The 27,640-nt window shown below is 39.8% G+C and overlaps 6 protein-coding genes and 1 non-coding gene across 8 annotated transcripts; 5 read left to right on the top strand and 2 right to left on the bottom strand.

Annotated features, from left to right (window-relative positions):
• The first annotated feature begins 600 nt into the window (after window positions 1–600).
• LOC108811410 (boron transporter 4) lies at window positions 601–4,675 on the top strand. Of its 2 annotated transcripts, none has more exons than XM_057008006.1 (13): window positions 601–689; window positions 1,232–1,421; window positions 1,509–1,591; window positions 1,766–1,958; window positions 2,047–2,185; window positions 2,279–2,611; window positions 2,703–2,876; window positions 2,981–3,076; window positions 3,157–3,273; window positions 3,364–3,704; window positions 3,782–4,061; window positions 4,168–4,287; window positions 4,384–4,674. In XM_057008006.1, exons 2-13 carry the CDS (start codon window positions 1,309–1,311, stop codon window positions 4,429–4,431), a joined length of 2,037 nt encoding a protein of 678 aa, XP_056863986.1. In that variant the 5' UTR covers window positions 601–689; window positions 1,232–1,308; the 3' UTR covers window positions 4,432–4,674. The 2 variants fall into 2 exon arrangements, with proteins under 2 accessions (XP_056863986.1, XP_056863989.1); XM_057008009.1 differs by having other exon boundaries at window positions 606–689; window positions 1,229–1,421; window positions 4,384–4,675.
• Window positions 4,676–4,778: 103 nt separating this feature from the next.
• Window positions 4,779–4,850, top strand: TRNAW-CCA (transfer RNA tryptophan (anticodon CCA)). Its single transcript has one exon. It is a non-coding gene; the product is annotated as a tRNA-Trp (tRNA).
• A 78-nt stretch (window positions 4,851–4,928) lies between these two features.
• LOC108811400 (periodic tryptophan protein 2) lies at window positions 4,929–14,078 on the top strand. Its single transcript, XM_018583455.2, has 7 exons — window positions 4,929–6,257; window positions 6,338–6,589; window positions 6,687–6,779; window positions 12,536–12,907; window positions 13,015–13,359; window positions 13,452–13,679; window positions 13,781–14,078. The coding sequence occupies exons 1-7, from the start codon at window positions 5,052–5,054 to the stop codon at window positions 13,949–13,951; spliced, it is 2,667 nt and encodes an 888-aa protein (XP_018438957.2). The 5' UTR covers window positions 4,929–5,051; the 3' UTR covers window positions 13,952–14,078.
• A 202-nt stretch (window positions 14,079–14,280) lies between these two features.
• On the bottom strand, window positions 14,281–16,021 carry LOC108863008 (uncharacterized). Its single transcript, XM_057008028.1, has 2 exons — window positions 15,817–16,021; window positions 14,281–15,291 (listed from the first exon to the last, which is right to left on the bottom strand). The coding sequence occupies exon 2, from the start codon at window positions 15,281–15,283 to the stop codon at window positions 14,477–14,479; it is 807 nt and encodes a 268-aa protein (XP_056864008.1). The 5' UTR covers window positions 15,284–15,291; window positions 15,817–16,021; the 3' UTR covers window positions 14,281–14,476.
• Window positions 16,022–20,729: 4,708 nt separating this feature from the next.
• LOC108812708 (uncharacterized) lies at window positions 20,730–22,465 on the top strand. Its single transcript, XM_018585045.2, has 7 exons — window positions 20,730–20,883; window positions 20,970–21,080; window positions 21,201–21,442; window positions 21,519–21,601; window positions 21,680–21,791; window positions 21,865–21,927; window positions 22,113–22,465. Exons 1-7 carry the CDS (start codon window positions 20,841–20,843, stop codon window positions 22,299–22,301), a joined length of 843 nt encoding a protein of 280 aa, XP_018440547.2. The 5' UTR covers window positions 20,730–20,840; the 3' UTR covers window positions 22,302–22,465.
• Window positions 22,466–22,532: 67 nt separating this feature from the next.
• LOC108812717 (late embryogenesis abundant protein 1) lies at window positions 22,533–23,364 on the top strand. The gene is made up of 3 exons (XM_018585056.2): window positions 22,533–22,734; window positions 22,848–22,913; window positions 23,005–23,364. The coding sequence occupies exons 1-3, from the start codon at window positions 22,672–22,674 to the stop codon at window positions 23,179–23,181; spliced, it is 306 nt and encodes a 101-aa protein (XP_018440558.2). The 5' UTR covers window positions 22,533–22,671; the 3' UTR covers window positions 23,182–23,364.
• LOC108812698 (uncharacterized) lies at window positions 23,219–24,876 on the bottom strand. Its single transcript, XM_018585033.2, has 2 exons — window positions 23,823–24,876; window positions 23,219–23,741 (listed from the first exon to the last, which is right to left on the bottom strand). The coding sequence occupies exons 1-2, from the start codon at window positions 24,531–24,533 to the stop codon at window positions 23,472–23,474; spliced, it is 981 nt and encodes a 326-aa protein (XP_018440535.2). The 5' UTR covers window positions 24,534–24,876; the 3' UTR covers window positions 23,219–23,471.
• Between the last annotated feature and the right edge of the window lie 2,764 nt (window positions 24,877–27,640).

Raw genomic sequence — 27,640 nt, 5'->3', positions numbered from 1 at the left:
TAACACGTATATGTTCTTTTTTCTTCTTCTTTCAGATGCTTATTTTCTGTAAGATTTGGATGCTGTAAAACACTAAACAAAGAGGGAACTGGAGAAAATAATGAATTTAAGTTGGATTTTTTTTCGAGAAAATTTAAGTTGGAAAATGCGATAAGGTTGTTTGACTTTGGATAATATTAGTACTAGAAGAATACATTATGGGACAACTGAGGTGACGATAAGAAGGAAAATTAACAATGTGCAACATTTGTATTTTGACTATAGCAATTTAATTGGAAGAGTACATATGAAAACAAGATAAAGGAAACAAATTTGAAATAATTAATTACTTCTAGAATTTTCCCTAAGTAAATTAATACTCCGTTGTCAACAAAGGAATAAACAAATTTGTAGGAAAATTAACTATTTTTCTATTCGTGGACACGATCTCCTGGGAAAAGAACAGAAGGGAGTTAAAGCGTCACGATCACCGGTGTAAGAGTCCACCACTAAATCATTAACACATGTCAGTAGGCCCAACAAAAATACATATAAGTGGGCCCTCTCCAGTTCTCAATTGCTACGTCTATAAATATTAGCAGAAAGACGTTGCCCTCTACCCAAAAAAACCCTATAAATCGCTACACTCTGTTACTTTCGGCTCCGGCTACGACTCAGCCTCCAACCTCTCACTTCCCTCTGATTCCACGGTAACCACACAACTTTTAGGTGCTAATATCAACTACAGAAAAAGAATATCAAAACTATTGTTTTGTTTTCTTGTTTGTTGTTAAAAGAGGAGTAGACATAACTTACGCTGAACAATGGATATTAGTTTTACCGAGTTGATTGAAACGTTGGAAACTTTTTATTTTTATTTTTATTTTCTGAAAAAAATTGTTGAAATTTATTAGAGAAGAGACGAAGACAAGTGAGACAAAGTTATTTGTCAAAAATAAGAAGAAATCATTATCTTTTGCTAGTTATGTGCATCGTGCTGTTTCTTCAATTGGTATTGGGCACATTGCGTTTTCCCTGTTCTCACAAAAAGCAAATATAATTGACATTTGCTGATATCAAAACGAAAGCTACGAAGTTCCTCTTTTGTAATTGGTTTGGAAAAGACTGAATTCATCACAACGTGGGAAAAATAATATAATATCAAAAACTATTTAATTTTAGAGTATAAATGCAAGATTTTGAAGTTATTGGTATATGTTACAAGTTAGTATATAACTTCCCTTTGTAGTAGGTCATTAAAAGCCAAGACCAGAGGCTGAGAATCAAAACAGATCAACGAGTTCTGGAGTCTCTGAGTGATTCTGAAAGATGGAGGAAGAGATTAGCTCAAAGAGGCCATTTAGAGGGATCATAGCAGATCTCAAAGGAAGAGCCTTGTGTTACAAGCAAGACTGGATCATTGGTCTCCGTTCTGGTTTCGGGTACTTTGACCTAACTTTTCCTCCCTTTAAACACTTGGATTTAGAACAGAGTTTGTGAATGTTTTGTTGCTGTTTGAGATTTTACAGGATTTTAGCACCAACGACATACATATTTTTTGCATCTGCGCTTCCGGTTATAGCCTTTGGAGAGCAACTCAGCCGTGACACAGGTCTATATGTTCGAATTTTCTCACTGGTTATGTTCACTTCTGTCTGGTGGATCAAAAGTCTTCAAGTTGCACACTTGTTCTGCTTTTTTTTTCAGGGGGTTTTACTCTTTTTCTTTTTTGGATTCTCTTGAGAAAAACCCTAATCAAAGCTGTTTTTATGGAGGGTAATTATAGAGGGAGCGTTGAGCACGGTAGAAACGTTAGCATCAACAGCGTTATGTGGAGTGATACACTCAATATTAGGAGGACAGCCACTGTTGATACTTGGAGTTGCAGAACCAACTGTCTTAATGTATGTTTACTTGTACAACTTCGCTAAAGGAAGACCAGAGTTAGGCAAAGAACTCTACTTAGCTTGGGTGGCTTGGTAAATTACTTTAAAAAAGCTCTCTTGTATTTTGGTAAAAAGCTATGATTTTTTTCCTTGAATGGTTTTGTTGGTTGTTAAATTGTAGGGTTTGTGTATGGACGGCTATGTTACTGTTCTTGATGGCGATCCTCAACGCGGCTGATATCATTAACCGGTTCACGAGGATTGCTGGTGAGCTGTTTGGTATGTTGATCTCCGTTCTGTTCATCCAACAAGCCATTAAGGTATAAACGAAAACAAAAAAAAAACTCAACCACCTCTGGATTATGATGATATGTCAAACCTTACATGTATGTCTTGTAATGGAATTGTTACAGGGTATGGTGGGCGAATTTAGTATGCCAAAAGAGGGGGACTCAAACCTCGAAAAGTATAAGTTTGAGTGGCTCTACACAAACGGACTTCTTGGACTCATTTTCACCTTTGGCCTTCTCTACACTGCTTTGAAGAGCAGAAAAGCTAGGTCTTGGCGATATGGAACAGGATGGTACAGAAGCTTCATTGCGGACTATGGAGTTCCTTTGATGGTTGTGGTTTGGACAGCATTGTCTTTCACCACGCCATCAAAACTCCCATCTGGTGTCCCGAGAAGACTCTTTAGTCCTCTTCCTTGGGACTCTGCTTCTTTAGAACACTGGACTGTTATCAAGGTTACAACACAAAAAAAAAACACATTTCATTCAAGATCTTGATTTCATCATCTGAACCTCTATCAAGACTTGGCTTTTGGTATGTAAACAGGACATGGGGAAAGTCTCTCCGGGATACATTTTTGCGGCGTTTATACCAGCACTGATGATTGCAGGACTCTACTTCTTTGATCATAGTGTTGCTTCACAGCTAGCTCAGCAAAAGGAGTTCAACCTCAAGAACCCTTCTGCGTATCACTATGACATTCTCTTGTTGGGATTTATGGTAAAATCAATCAAGCTCTCTTTACTTTCTATGCAAGCTAACATTTACAACATTGAATCTCTTGTTAAAATGTCCAAAAACGTGTTTGTGTGTGTTTTTTTCAGACGTTGATCTGTGGATTGCTCGGCCTGCCTCCTTCTAATGGAGTCCTTCCTCAGTCTCCTATGCATACCAAAAGCCTCGCTGTTCTCAAACGACAGGTTTGGTTATTACTTGTTAAATTAACATCAAAGTACTCTGAACAAGCTGGTCTTACTGAACCTTTTTGCATTCTGTTCAGTTGATTCGGAGGAAGATGGTGAAGACAGCCAAAGAAAGCATAAGGAAGAGAGCAACATCTTCTGAAGTGTACGAGAACATGCAAGAAGTCTTCATAGAAATGGACAAAAGCCCAATCGTAAGTAATAAACATCTGATTCCAATATTAATTGACAAAAAGAAAATTCAAGGATTCAGAATAATAATATATCTTTTATTTAAACTACAGTCTCAGCCAGAGAGAATAGTGATACTTGAGCTGCAAGATTTAAAAGAAGCCGTAATGAAGAGCAACGAGGACGAAGGAGAGAGAGACGAGGAGAGCGGTGGTTTCGATCCAGAGAAGCACTTGGACGCTTACTTGCCCGTACGAGTCAACGAGCAGAGAGTGAGCAACCTTTTACAGTCACTGCTAGTAGCAGGTGCAGTGTTGGCTATGCCGGCCATCAAGCTCATGCCGACTTCAGTTCTATGGGGATACTTCGCTTACATGGCCATCGACAGCCTCCCTGGAAACCAATTCTTCGAGCGCATGATGCTTCTCTTCGTCCTACCAAGCCGGCGATTCAAGTATGCACTTTGAAAATACCCTTTCTTGATTCCCAAGCAAAGACATGGGACTGATGAACATTGTAATTCTTTTACAGGGTCTTGGAAGGAGCACATGCGTCGTTCGTGGAGAAGGTTCCTTACAAGTCAATGGCTGCGTTCACACTCTTGCAGATATTCTACTTTGGGATTTGTTACGGAGTGACGTGGATTCCTGTAGCTGGAATAATGTTTCCGGTTCCTTTCTTTCTCTTGATAGCCATCAGACAGTACATTCTACCAAAGCTATTTAACCCGTCTCATCTCCGAGAACTCGATGCGGCTGGGTACGAGGAGATCCCAGGCACTCCCAGGGACCCGCTTGAATTGTCTTTCCGGGTGAGTTATATAGCAAAACTTTGCGTCTTTGTTATCTAATGACGTTTGTTAGTACCTGTGTTTGTCGGATTAATTAATTTCTTGAGTTCAACTCTTTTTTTCCTAGGCGACTGATTCGACGAGAGGCGTTCCAGAGTATGATGCTGAGATTTTAGACGAGTTAACGACGAGAAGAGGGGAGCTCAAAGTCCGTACGGTTAGTCTTAATGAAGAGAAAGGCAACCAGGTTTAGTTTCTTGTAATAGATACCATCCTTGAGTTGAATCTTAATAACTTTGCATGACACTGATCATGTGTGCGCTGTTAAAAATCTCTCATGCAGATATATCCCAAGGAAAAAGAACAAGGAGGGGATGGAACACGAGAGTAGTACTACGAGACAGTGAGTGATATTAATAACAGAAACAACGAATACCATTTTTCGAGTTATTTGACCACTTAGTATTTGTTTGTAGATCAAAACCATAGATGATACGTGTGGCTTTATTATTCCCAATTCTTATTAAAATTAAAACATCCACATGTTCTTCTTAGCAGTAATAATACATAAAAATGTTATGAACATGTATCAGTGACGTTTCTCCTTGTATTTCATTAAAGTGTACGATTTCACTTTCAAACGACGTATGTTCAAGCTTCTTCATCTTCGACAACATATGAACACTGAATCTATTAGCGCATATATATAAACACTATAGACGTATATACAAACACCAAGGATCCGTGGCGCAATGGTAGCGCGTCTGACTCCAGATCAGAAGGTTGCGTGTTCGATTCACGTCGGGTTCAAACCTCCGAACTTTGGTCCTTCACTTTTTATTTTTCTCTTTTTTTTTTTTTTTTTGCGGAAGCGACAATTAAACCAGTATAAATCAGAAAACAATCGAGATTGAGAGAAACCCTTCGCTCCTTAAACCCTAACGCCGCGAAACTCCGCCGCCGGCATTTCCATCCTCCCTCACCAGACTCTCGCAAACGATCCTTAAACCAATGAACTACCGATTCCAGAACCTCCTCGGCGCTCCCTACAGAGGCGGAAACGCCGTCGTCACCCAAAACACCCAGCTCATCTCCCCCGTCGGCAACCGCGTCTCCGTCACCGACCTCGTCAAGCACCACACCGTCACCCTCGATCTCACCGCCTCCACCAACATATGCCGCCTCGCCGCCTCCCCCGACGGCACCTTCCTGATGGCCGTCGACGAGAACAGCCGCTGCCTCTTCATCAACGTCCCTCGCCGCGCTGTGCTCCACAGGATGACCTTCAAAGGGAAAGTCGGCGCCTTGAAGTTCAGCCCCGACGGCAAGTTCGTCGCCGTCGGGGTGGGCAAGCTCGTGGAGATATGGGAGTCCCCCGGGTTCAGCCGGGCGGCGTTCGCCTTTCAGAAGGTTAGGACTTTCGCTAGCTCTGATGATAAAGTCGTCTCCTTGGAGTGGAGCTTGGACTCTGAGTATCTGCTTGTTGGGACTAAGGATTTGGCGGCTAGGTTGTTTTGCGTTAGGAAGCTCAAGGGTGTGTTGAATAAGCCCTTTTTGTTTCTTGGTCATAGAGATTCCGTTGTGGGTTGCTTCTTTGGTGTTGATAAGATGACTAATAAGGTCAACAGGGCTTTCACCGTTGCTAGGGATGGTTACATGTTTAGTTGGGGTTACAGTGGGAATGAAGTTAAGGCAGAAGAGCCACTTTCTCCTGATACTCCGGAGAGGGATGATGAGGTGATGGTTGAAAGCGGCGGTGATATGAGAAAACGTAAAGAGTATGAAGGTAGAGGTGGTGGTGATTCAGAGGATGATGATGAAGAAGAAGAGTATATGCATAGAGGGAAATGGGTTTTGTTGAGGAAGGATGGGTTCAATCAGGGATCAGCGAAGGTTACAGCTTGTGACTATCACCAGGGGCTCGACATGGTTGTGGTGGGGTTCTCGAACGGTGTATTCGGGCTTTACCAGATGCCTGATTTCATCTGTATCCATCTGTTGTCTATCTCTAGGGAGAAGCTGACAACGGCTGTCTTTAATCAGCGTGGTAATTGGCTGACCTTTGGTTGCGCCAAGCTTGGGCAACTGTTGGTCTGGGAGTGGCGATCTGAAAGCTATATACTGAAGCAGCAAGGACATTATTTTGATGTGAACTGTGTCACTTACTCGTCTGATTCGCAGTTCTTGGCTACTGGGGCTGATGATAACAAAGTCAAGGTATTAAAAATCTCAAAGACATTACCATGATTCTCGTCTACTTTGATAACCATCATGTTTTTTATGCTGCATTTTTACAGGTGTGGAACGTTGCATCAGGATCATGTTTCATCACCTTCACAGAGCACACTAATGCAGTTACAGCTCTTCATTTTATGGCTGACAACCACTCCCTCTTAAGTGCATCTCTGGACGGCACTGTTCGTGCTTGGGATTTTAGAAGATACAAGAACTACAAAACGTATACAACCCCTACACCCCGCCAGTTTGTTTCCTTGACAGCAGACCCGAGTGGTGACGTCGTCTGTGCTGGCACCCTAGATTCATTTGAGGTAATTCAACTTATGCATTCACATAATCACAAATTCTAAAATCGCGGTGTCTTTTTGGTAAGGTGAATCACTTTTTTTTTTACTTGTGTATGTGCAGATCTTTGTATGGTCCAAGAAAACTGGGCAAATAAAGGATATTCTCAATGGGCATGAAGCTCCCGTTCATGGGTTAATGTTTTCTCCCTTAACGGTAAAATAAACTGTAGTAGTAGTCTCATATTTCTTCTGGTCCAAATATATATGGTTTCTTGGCTCAAAACAATTATGTGAAAACTAGCTAACAATGTGTTACGTGTAATTTGTAAAACGAGAATCAAAAGAGAAACAAGTGTATTATTGCTCAATCGATCAAGTGTTACAGCAAAGAGAAAGTTTCACAGGAGATTTCTCAGCTCCTACACAATGATCGACTCAAACACTCGATAGCCTTTCTCTCTCTCTACAACGCATCTAAATAGCATGAAAAGTAAATGACTCAGCACGTCACTCTCGAGCCGTTATCCACTGCACGTGACAAGTTGCCTCAGGTGGTTATTTGAAGATTCTGTTTCTAGAAGGATGCCACCTCACCTCCTAGGATCCGTCACTCATCAATCAATCATGCTGGTGCCCCAGTAGGCCCATTCCTTCCCTTATTCCTTCTGTAGTACTGATATAGGATAGGAGGCCCACGAGACTCGTACGTATCATTACTGCCGCCATTGAAACTGACCTTGTCCTCAAGGTCAAGATCAGGAAACTGTTTCGCCATCTTTTCGGCGCTTTCCCACGTACTATCTGTCATAGGAAGATCCTTCCACTTAACCAACACCTCGCGCTGGCCAGTGCCTGCATTCATTCTTGCATCGAGCACTTCCTCAGGCTGAGCTTCCAGAACGCCCTCCACTGTGAGCTGTGGTGGTAGAGAGACCGGAGTCGTGCTCTCCCCAATGGCTCGCTTCAGTTGGGACACGTGAAACGTGGGATGGATGCGTGCTTCCGCTGGTAAGGAGAGGCGATAAGCCACGTTGCCAATGCGTTCTGCCACTGCATAAGGACCATAGAATCGAGCTGCCAGTTTCTCGTTAGCGCGACGAGCCAAGGTTTGTTGGCGGTAGGGACGCAGCTTGAGGAAGACCTTGTCTCCTACCTGAAACTCGACTTCACGACGATGAGCATCAGCTCTGTTCTTCATCGTCTGTTGCGCCTTGTGCAAATGCTGGCGGATGAGGTCTAAATGCTCCTCTCTGTCCTTCAAGCGTTTCTCCAAGTCAGCGTTGTTCGTAGATCCTGTCTCAAAGCCCATCAACGTAGGTGGATCGCGCCCATAAACTGCCTTGAACGGGGACATCTGCACCGCGGAATGAAAAGCCGTGTTATAGCTGTACTCTGCCCACGCCAAGTACTGAGCCCATGTGCGTGGTTTCTCACTAGCAAAACAACGTAGGTAAGTCTCCAGTCCCCGGTTAGTCACCTCAGTCTGGCCATCGGACTGTGGGTGATATGCTGTACTGAAACAAAGCTTTGTTCCTGCCAGCCTAAACAGTTCCTTCCAAAATACCCCCGTAAACACCTTATCACGATCCGAGACGATTGTTTTGGGGAACCCGTGTAGCTTCACAACCTCCCTGACAAACAGCATTGACACATCGATTGCCGTAAACGGATGCTTCAGGCCCAAGAAGTGAGCATATTTCGAAAATCTGTCGATGACCACCATGATGACGTTGTAACCATCGGACTTGGGTAACCCTTCGATGAAGTCCATCGAGACGTCCTCCCACACGTTGAGAGGAATGGGTAAGGGCTGGAGTAGTCCTCCCGGAGCCAGAGTCGAGTATTTGTTGCGCTGACACACTTGACAAGCCGCAACATAACGTCTGATGTCAGTCATCATCCCCTTCCAATAGAACACATCTCCAATTCGTTTCTGTGTTTTCAAAATGCCCCCATGACCGCCCTGCTTACTGTCGTGAAACTCCCGCAGAATTATCTCGATCAGCTTGTTATCCTTGGGTACCACTAGCTTGCCCTGGCGTAACAGCCTGCCACGAACCAAAGAGTACTCCGGGTGTGGTGTCGTGCCGTTCTGCAGCTCTGTCACAATACGGCCCAACTCTGGATCATCCTCCACCGCCTTACTGATCTCCTCCATTTGCAACACCACGGGTATTGATAACGCCATTAGCTCTGCTCCACTTTCCTTACGCGACAAGGCATCAGCAGCTTTGTTTTCCAACCCTGGCTTGTACTGAATCTCGAAGTCAAACCCCAGTAATTTAGTCAACCACCGCTGATACTCCACATTAACCTCGCGTTGTTCCAGCAAAAACTTCAAACTCTTCTGGTCTGTGCGAACCAGGAACCTCCTCCCAATCAAGTAGTGCCTCCATTTCTGAATGGCAAACACTATTGCCATGAGCTCCCTCTCATACACCGACTTCATCCTCTGACGGTCTGTTAGCGCTTGACTGAAATAGGCTATAGGCCTTTGATTTTGCATTAGAACCGCCCCCAATCCTACACCAGATGCGTCAGACTCCACCACGAAAAGCTCGGAGAAGTCAGGTAAGGCGAGCACAGGTACTGTAGTCATCGCCTCTTTGAGTTTCTGAAAAGCTGTAGCTGCCGTTGAGTCCCAGCGAAACTGCTCCTTCTTCAGCAGGGATGTTAACGGTCTTGCTATGTCTCCATATCCCAACACAAACTTGCGGTAATACCCCGTGAGCCCCAAGAACCCTCTCAAGTCTTTGATGTGCCTTGGCTCCTTCCACTCACGCATCGCTTTTATTTTCTCCCCATCAGCTGCCACACCGTCTGCACTGATGATATGCCCCAAATACTCCACAGACTCCGTGCCAAACTGACATTTCTTCTTGTTGGCGTAGAGTCGGTGTTTCTGGAGAACCTCGAGAACCAGTCGAACGTGCTCAGCGTGCTCCTCCTTGGTCTTGCTGTACACGAGTATATCGTCGAAAAAGACCAAGACGAACTTGCGCAAGTAACCACGGAACACGTCGTTCATTAGTGACTGAAAGGTAGCAGGCGCGTTGGAAAGTCCGAATGGCATGACGAGGAACTCATAGTGCCCATCATGTGTTCTGAAGGCCGTCTTCGGAACATCACACTCGCGCACCAGTATCTGATGGTACCCAGCCTTCAAATCCAACTTAGAGAAGATCACTGCTCCGTGCAACTCGTCGAGCAACTGATCTATCATTGGAATTGGGTAGCTGTCAGTCACTGTCGCCTTGTTCAACGCGCGGTAATCTACGCAAAATCTCCAGCTTCCGTCTTTCTTCTTCACTAAGAGGACTGGGCTGGAAAAAGGGCTGCTACTTTCCTGGATGATCCCTGCAGCTAGCATAGTAGTCACCTGCTTTTCAATCTCCTCCTTCTGCGCTTGTGGGTACCGAAAGGGACGGACACTCACTGGTTCTGCATCAGGTTTCAACACAATGGCGTGCTCCTTCCCTCGTGAAGGGGGCAAGCCTTGTGGCTCCTCGAACACCTGAGCGTACTCATTCAGTATTAACGACAGCTGGGAGGTCAGTGGCCCTTCATTCAGTGGTTTCTCCGCATGAAGCCCGTAATACTCCACTAGCATCACCTCTCCATCGTGCTCCATCGTCCTCCTCATAGCTTTAGCTGATATAGGAGAGCAGCATAGGCTAGGATCTCCGCGCAACACGTACTTGACTCCCTCCAACTTATACTTGAGGATTTGCAGTTTCCAGTTCACCTTCGTTTCCCCAATCGTCTCCAGCCACTGCATCCCCAAGATAACATCTGCGTTACCCAGCTCTAGTGGAAGGAAGCTGGATTTGATTGTACTTCCTTGCAGCTGGAGCTCCAAGTCGCACCACCCCACTCCTTTGATGGTTATTCCTCCTGCCGTCAGTACGCTGTACCTCCGGTCATTGTCCAGAGGCAGGTTCATCTTCTCCACCATCTTCTTCGAAATGAAATTGTGAGTCGCCCCACTGTCGATCATCACCACCATCTCCTCGCCTTTGATACGCCCCATCAGTTTGATAGTGCGAGAGGACGAAATCCCCATCATCGAGCTGGCTGAGATCTCTGCGACTTCTCCCTCTTCCACCTTCGCCTCCGCCGCCTCTTCTACTGAGCAGTCGGAGATATCGATCTCGGTGCCATCCTCTAACACCATCATTACCATCACCTCGGGTCGTGTGCAACGATGATTGTATCGATACTTCTCATCGCATCGGAAGCAGAGGCCCTCCGCCTTCCACTTTGCTACTTCAGCTGGGGTTAGGTGTCGAAACGGTGGCTTCAGTCGGTTGTGAGGTTTCTGTCCGCCACTGCTCGACGACGTCGTTCCAGCGTTATTGGGCTTGGGCCGATTTGAGTTAGACCCTCCTGTCTTCGCTCCTTGGGCTTGAAACCTCCCGTTTTGGGCTCGGCCCAACTTCCCTTCATCCTCGTTAACCCCTTCCGACGACTCTCCCCCTCCGGACCAGTCATCCACCATCTCCGCCACTTCCATTAGCTCTTCCAACCCCTTTGGCTTCATCAGCTTCACCCCTGCTCGTATTTTTGACTGCAACCCGCTGTTGAAAGCCATCACCAACACCGAATCGGGAATCTCGGGTGTGTTCGACGCTAGCGCGATGAACTCCTTCCGATATTTCTTCACCGATCCCGTCTGCTGGAGACGGATCAGTCTCTCTCCCGCGTTCGTATCGCGTGTTGATGAAAACTGAGTCAACACGCGCAACTTCATATCTTCCCATCCCCGAAATGGATGCCGGTTTCTCTCCCACCGGTACCACGACAAGGCTTCTCCGGTAAAACACACCCTCACTGCTCGGATCTTCTCATCTTCGGTAAACTCTCCGATCTCAAAGTATTGATCGATCCTCAACACCCAACTCTCGGCGTCCTCTCCGTTAAACAAGGGTATCTCCACCCTCCTTGTCAACGGCAAGCTCCGATCCTCCCCATCTGGCCACGGAGATCTCTGTCTCACGTAAGATTCTTCCTCTGGTCCCGCCTCACCGGCGAAGCCTTCACCGTAAAGATTTCTGGGTTCACCGGCGATCTTCTTCCCCGATCCTTCTCCGTGATACACCGGCGCGCTGAGAACCCCAACCGGCTGAGAGTCCAAACCAGAGGAGAGCGGCCCTTCCACCCGCCGATCCTTCTCCTTGGTTTGTTCTGTCAGACTCAGCTGAAGTTTCCCAAACTCGCCGGTCATCTGCTTCACCTCCTTCATCAAAAACTCCATACATTTCTCCAACGACGAGATCTTCCCTACCTCCTTCTCGATCGATTCGATCCTCTCATCGACGCGATCTGAGAGCTCGGCGATCTTCTCCTCGTTCTTCTTCAGCGGTGCCATGCTCGATCTCAGGTCACAACCGTGCTCTGATACCAAGTTTGTTACGTGTAATTTGTAAAACGAGAATCAAAAGAGAAACAAGTGTATTATTGCTCAATCGATCAAGTGTTACAGCAAAGAGAAAGTTTCACAGGAGATTTCTCAGCTCCTACACAATGATCGACTCAAACACTCGATAGCCTTTCTCTCTCTCTACAACGCATCTAAATAGCATGAAAAGTAAATGACTCAGCACGTCACTCTCGAGCCGTTATCCACTGCACGTGACAAGTTGCCTCAGGTGGTTATTTGAAGATTCTGTTTCTAGAAGGATGCCACCTCACCTCCTAGGATCCGTCACTCATCAATCAATCATGCTGGTGCCCCAGTAGGCCCATTCCTTCCCTTATTCCTTCTGTAGTACTGATATAGGATAGGAGGCCCACGAGACTCGTACGTATCACAATGTAGAACTTTTTTGGATTTATGTATATTTCTTGGCTCAAAACAATTATGTGAAAACTAGCTAACAATGTAGAACTTTTTTGGATTTATGTATATTTCTTGCTTACGTTTGTTATAACTTTCATGACCACTAATCTTGATCCATTCTTTCTCTGCAGCAAATTTTAGCTTCATCTTCATGGGACAATACGGTCCGGTTGTGGGATGTGTTTGCAAGCAAAGGCACAGTGGAGACGTTTCAACACAACCACGATGTTCTAACGGTTACTTTCCGTCCTGACGGCAAGCAGTTAGCCTCGTGCACGCTAGATGGGCAGATCCATTTCTGGGACACCGTTGATGGCGTGTTGATGTACACCATAGAGGGACGGAGAGACATTGCTGGAGGTCGCAACATGACCGACCGTCGGTCTGCAGCTAATTCAAGTTCTGGAAAGTGCTTTACAACACTGTGCTATTCCGCTGATGGAAGCTATATTCTAGCCGCAGGAAATAGCAGATATATTTGCATGTATGACATCTCTGATCAGGTTAGCTAATTGTCTCTTCTTGGATCTACTTCTCTTGGCCTCCAATGCTTGATTCTTTTGCTTATTAAAGAAACATAGTGACAAGTTCTGCAATATTACATTTTCAGGTTCTGTTGCGTCGTTTTCAAATATCCCATAATCTCTCGTATGACGGGGTTCTTGACTTCCTGAACTCCAAGAAGATGACAGAAGCAGGACCAATGGATCTGATTGAAGATGAAAACAGCGATGAAGAAGATGGCATTGACAAACAGTCTCGTGGGAATTTAGGTTATGATCTGCCTGGATCCAAGCCTAACCGGGGCAGGCCCATTATCCGGACCAAAAGCCTCAGCATAGCCCCAACTGGGAGGAGCTTTGCAGCTGCAACAACGGAAGGAGTCCTCATCTTTTCAGTCGACGAATCTTTCATCTTTGATCCAACTGATCTTGACATAGATGTGACACCAGAGGTCAGCCTTTTGTAAATAGATATTAGCGGGTGATGTTTTTTTAGTTCTGATTATTGGTTTTTAAAAGCAAAGGTAATGTGTTGTGTGTGTAGGCGGTTGAGGATGCGCTAGAGAAGGGTGAAGTGGTCAGAGCACTTGCTTTGAGTATGCGTTTGAACGAAGACAGCCTCATAAAGAAATGCATCTTTGCTGTAGCCCCTGCAGACATAAAAGAGGTTGCAATCTCTGTCCCTCAGAAATACATAGAAAGGCTTATGGAAGCTTTGGTGGATTTGCTAGAGAACTGTCCTCATCTCGAGTTCTTACTTCACTGGTGTCAGGTATACTCGCCTTCCTCTTTTTTTTTTCCCCCACTGATGTCTTCTCAACTAAAACTGCTCTTAGCTGATTAAACTTTTGTGTGTTTGTTTAATATGTTCAGGAGATCTGCAAGGCACACGGAAGCTCCATTCAGAGAAACTACAGAAATCTACTACCTTCGCTGAAATCGCTGCAGAAGGCAATCACCAGAGCCCACCAGGATCTGGCGGATATGTGTTCTTCCAACGAGTACACACTTCGCTACTTGTGTTCTGTACCAAACAATCATTGATTTTGTTTTTATGCAACCCTCATCAGACGCAACTCTTTTTGTAACTTAAAATTCTCTTTCTTCCTCCTGGTGGAAACATTTTTGATCTATTAGTTCTGAATGCAGAAACAAAATTGATCTCTCACAATTTTAGCAATCTACCGTAATGCAAGTTGCAACCATAACACAAGTATGAAAAAAATGTGAATATTTTTTATTTAGATAAATTTTATCGAATACTTGACTAACATAAAAGCATAAATACAAAAACTAGGTAAAAACTTATGCCTAGAACCAGAGCTGATGTCATTATAAAACCGTAATGTAAGTTGCAATCATAAGACAAAGTATGAAAAAATGTGTTTTTTTTTATTTAGATAAATTTTATCGAATACTTGACTAACACAAGCATAAATACAAACAAGAAGTAAAAACTTATGCCTAGAACAAGAGCTGATGTCACTATAAAACCTAAACACTTTAGAATACATTTTGGATAAAAGAATCAAGAGACATCAAAACTTTGAATCGGCACTACGAGAATCTTCACGGAGTCCATCTCGGATACATGGCTCCTCCATGGAACCCAAGTTGGGACATCTGAGCGGGCGAGTAACCAGCAGCACTCGCTTGTTGTCCCCTCACACCAATGAAAACATCGTGCATGAAAGCATCAAGGTTGAGATCAATCATGTGATGGTGATGGTGATGGTGGTGGTGCGGAAGCTGGTAGAGATGGCCTGCCAACAACCTCTGCTCTGCTTCCCATCTCTGACGAGCGTTGATCATCTCAATGAACTCCGCTCTTTCCACTTCCTCCCACATGCTGCGGTGCTCCCAAGGGTCGTCCAGCTTCGGAGCTGTGAAACCCGGATGCTCAGCTTTCAAGTGAGTCTTCAGCTGAGAATAAGTCCCAGAGAACTCGCAATCGTCCATAGAACATCCCCTCGGCCTCGCGTTCATGAACCTCCTCGCGCTAGTCGACTTCACCGTCCCGTGAACCTCTCCCCTGCAGTACGGACAGCTCAGAGTCTTGCTGCCACTGCTGCTGGAGCGGCTCGTGTTCTTCTTGTTTCTGCGGTACTGCTTGAAGCAGTTGGAGTGACGCGCGCTCGTGTCGCACATGTAAGCGCGGCAGCCTTTGGAGAAGGAAGAGCACTGCAACAGGACAGCATTGTGCGGCGGCTCCATGCAGATCACACACCTCACGTCCTCCCATTCACTCACGCTCTCTGGCTCGAGAGGTGACTCGGCTTCTTCTTTCTGTTTCTTGCTCCGACAAGAGCGTAGCGGGTAGGGAGACATCCTGTTCTTGTTGCTTGAGTCCGGCAAAACCTGTCTTTCCTTCAGCATCCTGCACACTGAAAGCAACAGACAAAGAGTTATAATTCGACCCAATAATCAAATTCAAAAAAGGCTCAAATAATCTTTATAGCATTCAAAGAGATTACATGAAACAGGACAAGGAATAATAGCTCAAATAAACGGTGATTGAACATAAGCTTAGTCCTAGTGAACGTTACATTAACGACAGATGATGATTTAAACTCAAAAAAAACAATCGGTCAATAAAATTTGAAACTGTTCACTTATCACAAACAGTGTTAGAGACTTGTGGATCCTCTAAAGACGGACAAAACATTCGATTCCGACAAAGATTTCTAAGCAGAAAACAGATCAAGTCGATTTCGATAGAATTTTTTTTTTTTGCCCAGGAAATAAAAAATATATATAAATAAGAAGAAACGCGAAATTGAATGCTCGGATCACAACCACCACAAACAGCTAAACGACAGACCATCATCGGATCAAAGAGATTCATCGACGAGTTAATCAAATCAATCGCCCAAAGAAGGCAAGAAAAAGGTAAGAGAATAAAATAATACCTTCGCCGGAGAAACGAAAGAGAGAAAAGGAAAGAGAGAGAGAGAGAGAAGGTCGTAAAGAAGTTACGTATGAAACGGTGAAGATGAAAAGATTATTGGATACGCGTGCGTTAATATGAGATTGCCGGTGGAGTGCCTTGCCTTTTTATAGGCGCCGAGACGTCTTTTCAGACATGACGAAACTACCCTGCTGTGTTCTGTTCGTGTAAGTCCACCCTCTCTACTTTCCTTGCCATTTTTAACACATTTGTCTTTTTGACTTTCTTTTTCCCGTTGCTTTTCTTTTTAAAACGGCTTATAAAGTTTTTTTGCCTACGTGTCCTCTTTACCAAAATCAAATTAATTCATATAAATCATTAGCTATTATGGTACTTCTTTTTCATTCAAATCTACTAGAAATACTGTACAGTTAGACTTTATATGAAAATGGTCTGTTTATATACGGTCAAACATCAAATATAACCCAGTCATATTCTCTTTCTATATATATTTTGAAAAAAATCAAACATAATATGTAAAAGTTTTGTGGTTATCTACTCTATATGTTTTTAGAAAACATCACAACAAATCATATGGATCATAACATTAACTTTTCGATTTCATATTTACTACTTTAAAATATTTTTTGGTCCTCTTTCTAAAAACTATGCTTCTTTATTCTCTGCATCCTTTTCAAAATATACTCTTTCTTATTAAGCTTGATGAAATAAAATATATGGTTTTGATCAATATAGGTGTCATATATATGTTTTGACCAAATTTCATACTTATGTTATATATACATATTGTCTTTTCTCCTTTTAGTTATATATATACATATTAACTGCGTAAACCTTACGGTCGAGTGATAAAAAAATCAAATTTGAAATGTTCGATTCACATGAAACGTAAATTAAATCATATTATTTTGGATAACCACATGGATATGGTTTTATGTTTTTTAGCTCATTTACATATTCAGAAAGAAAGACTATTCGTAAACTAATATTCACTTGAAAAATTAAGCTGAATCTTTTTATAGACCGTTTTACCAGAAAGGAATATTCATAGATTAATAAAAATGTATATTAACTTACATTTAAGGTATAAGATTATTTTACATAAGTGAATACATGTCTAGTACAAACGTACATTTTTAAGATATAAGATCGAAAGTGGAAAATACAAGTTTAGAAGAGTTTATAGAAAGTTAGCTACTCCTAAAATAATATGGAAAGTTATAGCCCGATAAAATGAACTGAATTTTACCTTTTCTTGATATTCGTCAAAAGTAAAAAAACGGCAATCGATATTTGAGGATATTGGAATGTGCTAGCGAAACGTGTCAGATTAGTTATCGAGTGAAACTAATTAGGAAATAGTTTGAATCTGGTATTTTTATAATCGACTTGTAATTGGATCCATTATTCTCATTTCAGGTTTACTAATAATCAATTCTATTAAAACTGAATCATGACCAATTATTTCTAATTATTTATTCTAAAAGGTTATGTCTAATTATTTATTCTTTTATTTAAAGAGTCAATTGTGATTTTTTATATAACTATATCTGATTAATTATTTTATAACTGTATCTATTTTAGTTAAATCACTAACCACGTTCTTTTTGTCAATAACAAAAGAAGTTACTGATCATCCTCCAAAAAACAAGTTCGATTATTATTTTGATATATATTCAATTTCTCAAGATTTAACCGAGATGCAGAAACAAAGTTATACTCTTGGAATCTCGATTGAACCTGCAAATAGAAGTGTCCATATATGTTTTTAGAAAATATCACAACAAATCACATAAATCATAACATTAACTTTTAAATTTTATATTTACTACTTTAAAATATTTGTTTGGTCCTCTTTCTAAAACTATGCTTCTTTTTTCTCTGCATCCTTTTAAAAATATACTCTTTCTTATTAAGCTTGATGAAATAATATATATGGTTATGATCAATATAGATGTCATATATATGTTTTGACCAAATTTCATACATATGCTAGTATGTTACACATATACATATTGTTTTTTTCTCCTTTTGGTTATATATATACATATTAACTGCGTAAACCTTGTGGTTGAGTGATAAAGAAATCAAATCTGAAATGTTCGATTCACATGAAACGTAAATTAAATCATATTATTTTGGATAACCACACAAATATGGTTTTATGTTTTTAGCTCATTTACATATTCAGAAAGAAAGTCTATTCGTAAACTAATATTCACTTGAGAAATTAATCTGAATTTTTTATTGACCGTTTTACCAGAAAGGGAAAATCATAGATTAATAAAAAAAAAGTACATTGACTTACATTTAAGGTATAAGATTATTTTACTTAAGCAAATACATGTCTAGTACAAACGTACACTTTTAAGGTATAAGATCGAATGTGGAAAATATAAGTTTAAAAGAGTTCATAGAAAGTTAGCTACTCCTAAAATAATATGGAAAGTTCTCGCATCCAATAAAATGAAGTGAATTTTTACCTTTTCTTGATATTCGTCAAAGGTAAAAAAATGGCAATCGATATTCGAGGATATTGGAATGTGCTAGCGAAACGCATTGGATTAATTGTCGAGCGAAACTAATTAGGAAATAGTTTGAATCTGGTATTTTTATTATCGACTTGTAATTGGATCCTTTATCCCCATTTCAGGTTTATTAATAATCAATTCTATTTAAACTTAATCATGACCAGTTGTTTCTAATTATTTATTCTAAAAGGTTATGTCTAATTATTTATTCTTTTCATTTTAAAAAATCAATTATGATTTTTTATATGACTATATCTAATTAATTATTTTATAACTGTATCTAATTTAGTTAAATCAGTAACCACATTCTTTTTGTCAATAACAAAAGAAGTTATTGATCATCCTCCAAAAAAAATCAGTTCGATTATTATTTTTGATGTATATTCAATTTCTCAAGATTCAACCCAGATGCATAAACAAAGTTTTACGCTTGGAATCTCGATCAACCTGCAAATAGAAGTATCCATATATGTTTTTAGAAAACATCACAACAAATCACATAGATCATGACATTAACTTTTTGATTTTATATGTACTTCTTTAAAATATTTGTTTGGTCCTCTTTCTAAAACTATGCTTCTTTATTCTCTGCATCCTTTTCAAAATATACACTTTCTTATTAAGCTTGATGAAATAAAATATATGGCTATGATCAATATAGATGTCATATATATGTTTTGACCAAATTTCATACATATGTTATATATACGTATTGTCTTTTCTCCTTTTGGTTATATATATATATATATATATACATATTAACTGCGTAAACCTTGTGGTTGAGTGATAAAGAAATCAAATTTGAAATGTTCGATTCACATGAAACTTAAATTAAATCATATTATTTTGGATAACCTCACATATATGGTTTTATGTTTTTAGCTCATTTACATATTCAGAAAGGAAGTCTATCTGTAAATTAATATTCACTTGAGAAATTAATCTGAATCTTTTTTATAGACCGTTTACCAGAAAGGGATATTCATAGATTAATAAAAAATGTATATTAACTTACATTTAAGGTATACATTATTTTACATAAGCAAATACATGTCCAGTACAAACGTACATTTTTAAGGTATAAGATCAAAAGTGGAAAATATAAGTTTAGAAGAGTTTATAGAAAGTTAGCTACTTCTAAAATAATATGGAAAGTTAAGGCATCCGATAAAATGAAGTGAATTTTACCTTTTTTTATATTCGTCAAATGTAAAAAATGGTAATCGATATTCGAGGATATTGGAATGTTCTAACGAAATGTGTCGGATTAGTAGTTGAGTGAAACTAATTAGGAAATAGTTTGAATCTGATATTTTTATTATCGACATTAATTGTTTCCTTTATCCCCATTTCAGGTTTATAATAATAAATGTTATTAAAACTGAGTCATGATTAATTATTTCTAATTATTTATTCTAAAAGGTTATATTTAATTATTTATTCTCTTTATTTAAAGAGTCAATTATGATTTTTATATAACTATATCTAATTTAATTATTTTATAACTGTATCTACTTTAGTTAAATTACTAACCACGTTCTTTTTGTTAGTAACAAAATAAGTTATTGATCATCCTCCAAAAAATCAATTCAATTATTATTTTTGATGTATATTCAGTATTTTTCAAGATTTAACCCATATGCATAAACAAAGTTTTATTCTTGGAATCTAGATTGAGCCTGCAAATAGAAGTGTGTGTTTAATGATATTCAGATTATCAAAACTCGGCCGTGGAGATCAGTCAAGCGTTAACTATACGTTCAACGGTGGTTCACCGTGGCAAATTCAGCTTATGCGGTGAACAAATCAGATATTTAAGAATTTTTTTCTTTTTGTGTCATAAATATGTTTTATGACAAATATATAACTTTTAAAACAGCAAAAAAAGGCAAAAAAATGATCATTTATGTGATTACGACGGCCATTATAATGTTGTAAGAAATTCTAAAAAGTGTCAAAGAAGATGAAAATTTATAAAAAATGCAATTCGTTAATAATAAAATTTATAAAAAATGCAATTCGTATAAGCCAAGTCAAGTGGCAAGTACACCCAAAATAGCAATTAAATCGTCGTGTGCCCAGCCGTACATACCATTATGCAGGTGCAAGGAATTAGCCTGTGTTAAAATCAAAACGACAGGCTTCCAACTATTTTTTGGAAATATTCAAAATTTTCTTAGGGAGAGAATGTATTGAGAAAAATGTGACAAATTAACATTTTCTTATTGGGATCCCTTTTCTTATTATAAAATTAAGCGGGAAAATAAAGCATTTTATACAAAAAAAAACATAGTTAGGAAAAAGATTACAAAACAAACTCAGCCCAACTATTAAGTCATGTCGGCCCAATGGAAGAAAAAAAGACCACCACTTCAACCAACTCAATCTAACCTCCCCGACCCATAGCTTTTAATTCTGCAAGTCGTGGAGACTAAAACCCTAAACCCGCGTCGTCGTCTCCCTCTCTCTCTCTCTTTACGCTTCACCGCCGACCATGGCGAAAGAGAAACTGAAGCCTCTTCCCACCTCTGACGGAGGTTGTTTGCTTCACTCTCCGATTCCTCAATTTCACCTCTCACATTCGTAACCCCTTCTCCTTTTTATTTTCCAATGAATTCAACAGGTGAAATCGCCGACACTACTCCTAGAGAGAAGAAGCATAAGAAGAAGAACAGGAAGCGATCTGAACCCGATCCCGATGTGCCTTCAACAACAAGAGAGCCGCGTCATTCCGGTAACAAAAGATTCTGTACTTATGTTGCTAGAAAGTTACTGTTTTTAATATTTTATAACGGATAAGAGGTTTTTGATGTGTGGTCAAATCTTACATTAAGGTTCGTGTTATATATGGTAGGTGTTGACGAAGAAAGGGATGGAGGGGTAGTAGAGGATGCTCATAACGAGCCAACAATGGGCGATAAATTTGAGAGTCTTCATTTGTTAGAGGGAGAGAAACTTAGAAGCGAGGAGGAGAGTAATAGAGTCGATGATAAGAAGCCTCCTACAGCAGCCTCTGTGAACGTTCTTCTGAGACAGGCATTGCATGCTGATGATCGCTCTCTTCTACTTGATTGCTTGTACAACCGAGATGAACAGGTAAGGAAGCTGTTCTCTGTCTGTTCTGTAACCCTTTTTTATTAATTGTTTTTGTCCTCGGTTTTATGTTTCTCAGGTGATTGCTAATTCGGTTGCTAAGTTGAATTCAGCAGAAGTTCTAAAGCTTCTTAATTCCCTTCTACCAATACTACAATCAAGGTAATAGTTGTCTGATCTGTTTTTATGTGTGTTGTTTGAAGCTTATTTTAAGTTGTGATTTTTCATTCTTTATTGCAGGGGTGCGGTTTTAGCTTGTGCGATTCCGTGGATAAAGTGTGTGTTACTTACTCATTCCAGTGGGATTATGTCCCAAAACTCATCTTTGATCGCTTTGAACTCAATGTATCAGGTTAGGAACTTGCTTATTAGTAAGACAAGAAAGTAAGGATAGATGAATGATTAATATTCTATTTGATTTGCAGCTCATCGAATCACGAGTATCAACTCTTCACACTGCCGTAGAAGTTTCAAGCGGCTTAGACTTGGTATGTATTGTATATAATAATTTGATTCTATTTTGTGGCCTGGGGGGGGGGGAGTAGCATTAGATTTGGTGTTTGATTCCATGGATCGCATTGGGAATTAAATAACGCAATGGAAGTTCTGAGCTCGCTTTGCATGGATAACTTTGACATAGTTGCTGATTCGTCATTGATTGTGTTAATGGTAGCTTGTGGACGATTTGGATGAAGAAGAAGAAGATGAAGGTCCAGTGATTTACGAGGACAAGGACACTGATGATGAAGAAGGACAAGGACCAGATGAAGCAATGGAAACAGATGAAGATGGAGACGAATCAGCGGATGAAGCAGCTGATGGTGTCAATGCTTTTGAGGATTTTGACGACATGAGCGATTGAGAAGACTCCCCCGACAACATAGAAAGTTTTGATTTTGTGAGTGCTGTTTGGTCGTTACATGTTCATGTCGTCTCCGAATTCTCTATTAAGTAATGGTTGATTGATTATTAGACTTTGTACTGAAAAAGAGGTTTATTTTTTACATTAAAAAAGGTTGACGTGAATTTGGATGGTAAATCGTAAATGTAAATATGACGGTGAAAAAGTCAAACATGGTTTAGAAAATGATGGATCACCATTGAATGTTTTATAAGATGGATCACCATTGATAAGCCTTCCTTGAGAAATGGAACACCATCAAATATATAGAAGAACAAATGTTTTATAAGATGACGTTGTTTGACAAGAAAGGAGAATAATTTAGTAAGAAATGGCGAGCAGACAGGATGAGGAATTCAGTGTGAGAGCCGGCCAAATCGTGGGCCAAGCACATGTGAGTGATCTTGTTCAATTTCCCCACTACTTCTGACTTTTTGCGATCATATTAATTATGTAATGACAAAAATATAATTATGTAACGTGGAGAAATCTGGTGTTTTATATCAGGTGAAGAGGGCTGAATGCAAAGCAGACAACACCAACTCTTCTCAAGCATCTAGCTTTCTCCAGGAGGTTAACACTTAACACATCAACTCTACTGATGTTGTTTTGAATTTTTCTCTCTTTGTCTTTGTTAAAGAATTAAGAATGGTGATTTTACCAGAAAGGAGAGCAAGTGAAGAACATGGCACAAGAAGCATCAGAGGCAGTGAAGAACAAATTGGGGATGAACAATGACAACAAGAACAATGAGTATAAGAACAAGAACCCTTTGGACAATAAGAATCCTAACAAAACAACCTGTCCAAGCATGCCTGGGCATCCTCCTGCCGATATTTAACTTCTTTTCAACAAAACTCATAGTTTATCATTAACCCTTTATAATTCAACTAATAATTTTCTGTAATAATAAGGCATATTACACAATGTATCCAAGCCAACACATGTTCAACTTATTTGGCTTTTAGACATGTTCACACTTGTGTTGGACCCCAACAAATAAAAAGACTATGGTTTCACTTTTTGGCTGATGATGTTCTTTCTATTTGACACACACTGGTCTATACCAGCTATTTTCTTTTCACATATAAACACACAATAATGATCTTATGGATTCATTCCTTAAGATCATCATAAACTCTCTGCCCATTTGATGGCCGACCTAGCAAGTGCATCCATTGGATCAACACACTTCTTTAGCAGAGGATCATCCCCTGGCAAGAGGTCCCTCATCTCATCTGACCCTAGCAACACCACATTCACAGCCTGCACCAACAGCACCTGCAATGCTATCCTCAAAAGGTTCCCTGCTCCTTCCATGTCATCTCTCTTCATTGCTTCTATGGCTGGGATCACTGTGTGCTCCATTGTCGCCTTATCTGGAACCACCGCCTCAAATCCCTGTTTTATAAATAAGTATCAGACAAAAAAAAATAACAATAACAGATATGCTGTTTCAATGGACACAACGTGAACACTAACATTGCTCTGTAGTCTCTCCTGGTAGAACCCTGCGGATAATGTGGCGCTAGAGGCCATTACACCTACACGCAGAGGATTCCCAGCTTCAAGAGGCTTCATCTTAGCCTCTTGCAGCTCTTTGACAATGCAGTCACCCATGTGAAGCATAGGAACTGAACTCCCTTCACAGACCTCATCGTACCATGTATGCGCAATATGACAAGGCATCAAGATTAGTTTAGCTCCACACCTCTCGAGAGATCTCCTCTTGTTCTTTAGATTCTCCACAATCTGCTTTGGATCCGCTGGAGTACGCTTTATTCTATGGTACAGAGAAGGATAAGAGTTCTCTTCGTATAGGAGAAGCTCCTTGTTGAGAATAGGATCCGAGCAAAGCACAAAGGGTAAGGAGCTTTTACCATCTTTTAAACTCCAATCCTCGAGTTTCCTAACGAAGTTCAGAGTGGAATCAGTTGAAATGCCACCGATGATACCCACCGTGTTGGCCTGCCTGAGCATAGAATCTGCATGGAGAATGTTCAAACCGCTTCTTGAATCTTCACTACTCAGACCAAAACCCTTCTTGGACTTGGGAAGATTGTTGTTGCTTTCGTCCATCTGCAAGAGGATTGAATACGGTGGCGTGGCTAGAACACGACTTAGTCTTACTTTGCATGATATCCTCTTAGAGAACCATAACTGAGATGGGTTTGTGAATATCTGAAGAGACATCACCAAAGCTTCTGTCTGAAATAATGTTTGCTAAGACTCTAGTATCTGTAACATCTACTCACTTTCTGCACCTACTTAGTGCTCCTCATTAAGACAGAAGTAAACCTCTAGCTGAATCAAGAAACTTTATATATAAAAGATTCTCTTTGGAAAAGAAATCTATGTGAGTAATTGAGCAGGATGAGTGATTGCCTTTATTGTTTTAGATGGAAGAAACAAAAAGGGAAAGAGTACTAAAAGTAACAGGTGGGGGCATCATAACAACGGTCTCAAATGAATCTAATGCTTGTCCATCTCTATCATCTGATGAGAAACGGAACAGTAGTAGAGTAGGTATCAAGTTGAAGTGAGGAAAAATCACATCAAAATGTAAGGCGATGGAATCAAGAAGAGGGTGGTGGTGGTCTGTCTTTTTCTGGTTCTTCTTTCGGTTTTTTGAGATATTTTTAAATATATATATATATATTTCCTAGCACAACTTGTGGGTTGTCTTTGTTAGGTGGATTCCTTTGTATTCTTTGTTTGCTACTGATTACTCACATGGTAATCACATTCTTCTTGTCGGTTACTCTGATTTCTTCAGAGAGACGTGTCGTGTGTTTGTAAGAGATGTGCAACATCGAGGGGATGTATGATCTTCTGAAGTTTCTTTGCTCACTTGTACAAAAGAGAGAGCAGCAGTAACATATTCAGCAAGAACCAAGCTTTCATGCAAGACACATACAGATTTGATTTTAACATTTAAAATGCGATAATACATAATGAAGTTGTATTTATAGGAATAGAATTGATGAAAATTGTAGTACAACAGAAAATTCTCTAAACTGCTACTTTGTCCCACATCGGTTACTTGACTTGTAATGGTTTTGTTTATATAAGTCCTTGACACAGCTGTTGTACGTCGAGTTCAGTAACAAGAACTTGTAACCCAAGTGGGGATAATAAGTTTGTGGAACACTGGCTTGGTCCACGGGTCGGGTCTGCTGTGGCACTGTTCTGGGCTGCCCAGTCCAAGCTGAGAGTGGTCTGTTTGTGTTGAGCGAAGGCTCGGCTCAAACGGTTCCTAAAGTGGAGGGCAATGCGTGAGGCTGGGGTTTCACAGAGCAGCGATCACCTCCCTCTCTCAGCAGTGGACGGATAACGGCTCAACGCCACTCAGATCCGCAATGGCCTGCTGGCTCGTACTCAGCTGAACCTCCAACTTTTTTGTATTTTTTTTTACATCTTTTTTCATAAAAATCCCAGAAACGTTGTGTTCATCATGCAAGAAGGAAGAAACACAATTGTGTTCCTCAGCTACTCTAGCGCAAATTTCATTTCTTGTGACTGCTATTTTGTCCCACAAACCATTTGACCATCTCCCTCGTTTTCCTCACCTTTATTCTTCTCTTCCTCAACCTGGCTCAACACCAAACTTAACTCGCTCCTCGCTGCTGTGTTTTCCTTCGGTTGCTTTGGCTGCCCAAAGGAAGTGTTGTTTCTGTAGCGGTCCAGTACACGTTTGGATGGCCAGACGAGAAAGTTTTTGTGGCGGGCGAGTATACGATGATCGCAACCTCTACACCGCACAAAGTGCATAGCTCGCTGGCTTTCTTGAAGAGACCGGCTCTACATTTGGAGAAAGCGACTTTGCCTGTGGCTCTCCTTTTCCATCTTAGCCATCCGATTCCTTTGCCTTCCTGGCTTCTTCGAAGTCATTACATGTTGAAACGTTTACGTAGAAGAATTCTTATTTTTATCCCTTTAATTATTGTATTACAGGGACGCATCCTTGAATATCGAGTATGGCGTGCCACTATCAGACTTGCATTTGTATGTTGTAACAGCCATTTTGTCTTTACTCTGTTTACATTTAACGTTGTTTATAGACGATAATGAAAATCTCAAATTGTTAATGTTTGTGATTTAAGGAAGACTAGATTTTGACCCGCCCTTCAAAGAGCAGGTATATTTTTTGTTTTAATCTTTTTTTGAAAAATTATTTGTTTGTATTTGATTTATTTTATAATCATATTTGTGTTTGTTACTAATTTAATTTGATATAATAGTCTTTTAAATAAATGAAATATATAGATGGATCCAATATGTCATATTTATTGGGTTTTTAACCAAAGATTTAAACATAAGTAATTTTATGTTAAATTTAGATACTTGTTCATGTATTACAAAATTTATATGTGATTTGTTCTTTTTTTTTATTTTTAATTTGAAATTTATATATTTTAGTTTATAGAATTTTATATGATTTAAACGGATAGTCAAACCCAAACTAAAACCAATAAAATATGAATTGAAACAAAAATTTGAATTCTGAATAGATTTAAACCAAAATTTCATCATATAATTAAACTTCTTAATTTATTAATAATAAATATTACAATATCAACAACTTAAAATATTTGCGTTCAAATATTAATAACATAAACAATTTTTCGACCCACACTTGAAAGCACCATATATTTTATGATGTAAAATTTCATTAATAATTTTACAAAAATTATGTAAATTCGTAAAGATTTTGTCTATTTTGAAACAGGAAAATTCGGATATGTTTTCAAATCTATAGATCTAGTGATTCAATATGTAATCCGGTTTGGATTTCAAGAGATATTCATCAACTAAAATTTTGATAAAACCCACAAAAACCATTAAAACCAGAGGGTGCATGTTGAACCTATAGGTGATTGATATAGTTCAATTTTATTTAAATTGTTATTTTTTTATAAATTTAAAATTTAATTTCAATGTTTTAATTAGATATATAGATAATTATTAATTGATAAAAGTCATGTCCAACATAAGTATTTTTATCCCCTATTGGTATAGGTGAACATATGAACATGACCTATTGACCTATACCAAACATAACAAAATTTATACCCGCGGATCTTAAAACATGAACATGACCTATTGATATAGGTGTGGTACAACTATTTAATAAAATAGATTAAAAACTATTAACTATTTAGAAGAAATATTATACAAAAAAACACAGATACGATTAAAACACACAAATATATTTTTTTTTAAATATAAAACAAAAAATATACCCGCCTTTTTAAGAGCGGATCAGAATCTAGTTGTATTTGAATTATATAGCGTAACTC

Source organism: Raphanus sativus, chromosome 1 (assembly GCF_000801105.2).
Source record: "Raphanus sativus cultivar WK10039 chromosome 1, ASM80110v3, whole genome shotgun sequence".
NCBI lineage: Eukaryota > Viridiplantae > Streptophyta > Magnoliopsida > Brassicales > Brassicaceae > Raphanus > Raphanus sativus.
Note: the sequence above shows the minus strand (reverse complement) of the source record. Positions and strands in the feature narration are given on the sequence as shown.

Coding starts and splice junctions, on each gene's coding strand:
- LOC108811410 (XM_057008009.1), top strand. CDS start 1,309: ATGGAGGAAGAGATTAGCTCAAAGAGGCCATTTAGAGGGATCATAGCA. Junction 1,959..2,046: donor TACTTAGCTTGGGTGGCTTG/GTAAATTACTTT, acceptor GTTAAATTGTAG/GGTTTGTGTATGGACGGCTA. Junction 2,877..2,980: donor TTCTCTTGTTGGGATTTATG/GTAAAATCAATC, acceptor TGTTTTTTTCAG/ACGTTGATCTGTGGATTGCT.
- LOC108811400 (XM_018583455.2), top strand. CDS start 5,052: ATGAACTACCGATTCCAGAACCTCCTCGGCGCTCCCTACAGAGGCGGA. Junction 13,360..13,451: donor ACATAGATGTGACACCAGAG/GTCAGCCTTTTG, acceptor TTGTGTGTGTAG/GCGGTTGAGGATGCGCTAGA. Junction 13,680..13,780: donor TCTTACTTCACTGGTGTCAG/GTATACTCGCCT, acceptor TAATATGTTCAG/GAGATCTGCAAGGCACACGG.
- LOC108863008 (XM_057008028.1), bottom strand. CDS start 15,283: ATGCTGAAGGAAAGACAGGTTTTGCCGGACTCAAGCAACAAGAACAGG.
- LOC108812708 (XM_018585045.2), top strand. CDS start 20,841: ATGGCGAAAGAGAAACTGAAGCCTCTTCCCACCTCTGACGGAG. Junction 20,884..20,969: donor TCTTCCCACCTCTGACGGAG/GTTGTTTGCTTC, acceptor TGAATTCAACAG/GTGAAATCGCCGACACTACT. Junction 21,443..21,518: donor TGTACAACCGAGATGAACAG/GTAAGGAAGCTG, acceptor TATGTTTCTCAG/GTGATTGCTAATTCGGTTGC.
- LOC108812717 (XM_018585056.2), top strand. CDS start 22,672: ATGGCGAGCAGACAGGATGAGGAATTCAGTGTGAGAGCCGGCCAAATC. Junction 22,735..22,847: donor AAATCGTGGGCCAAGCACAT/GTGAGTGATCTT, acceptor GTTTTATATCAG/GTGAAGAGGGCTGAATGCAA. Junction 22,914..23,004: donor CATCTAGCTTTCTCCAGGAG/GTTAACACTTAA, acceptor TGATTTTACCAG/AAAGGAGAGCAAGTGAAGAA.
- LOC108812698 (XM_018585033.2), bottom strand. CDS start 24,533: ATGTCTCTTCAGATATTCACAAACCCATCTCAGTTATGGTTCTCTAAG. Junction 23,742..23,822: donor AGGAGAGACTACAGAGCAAT/GTTAGTGTTCAC, acceptor TTTATAAAACAG/GGATTTGAGGCGGTGGTTCC.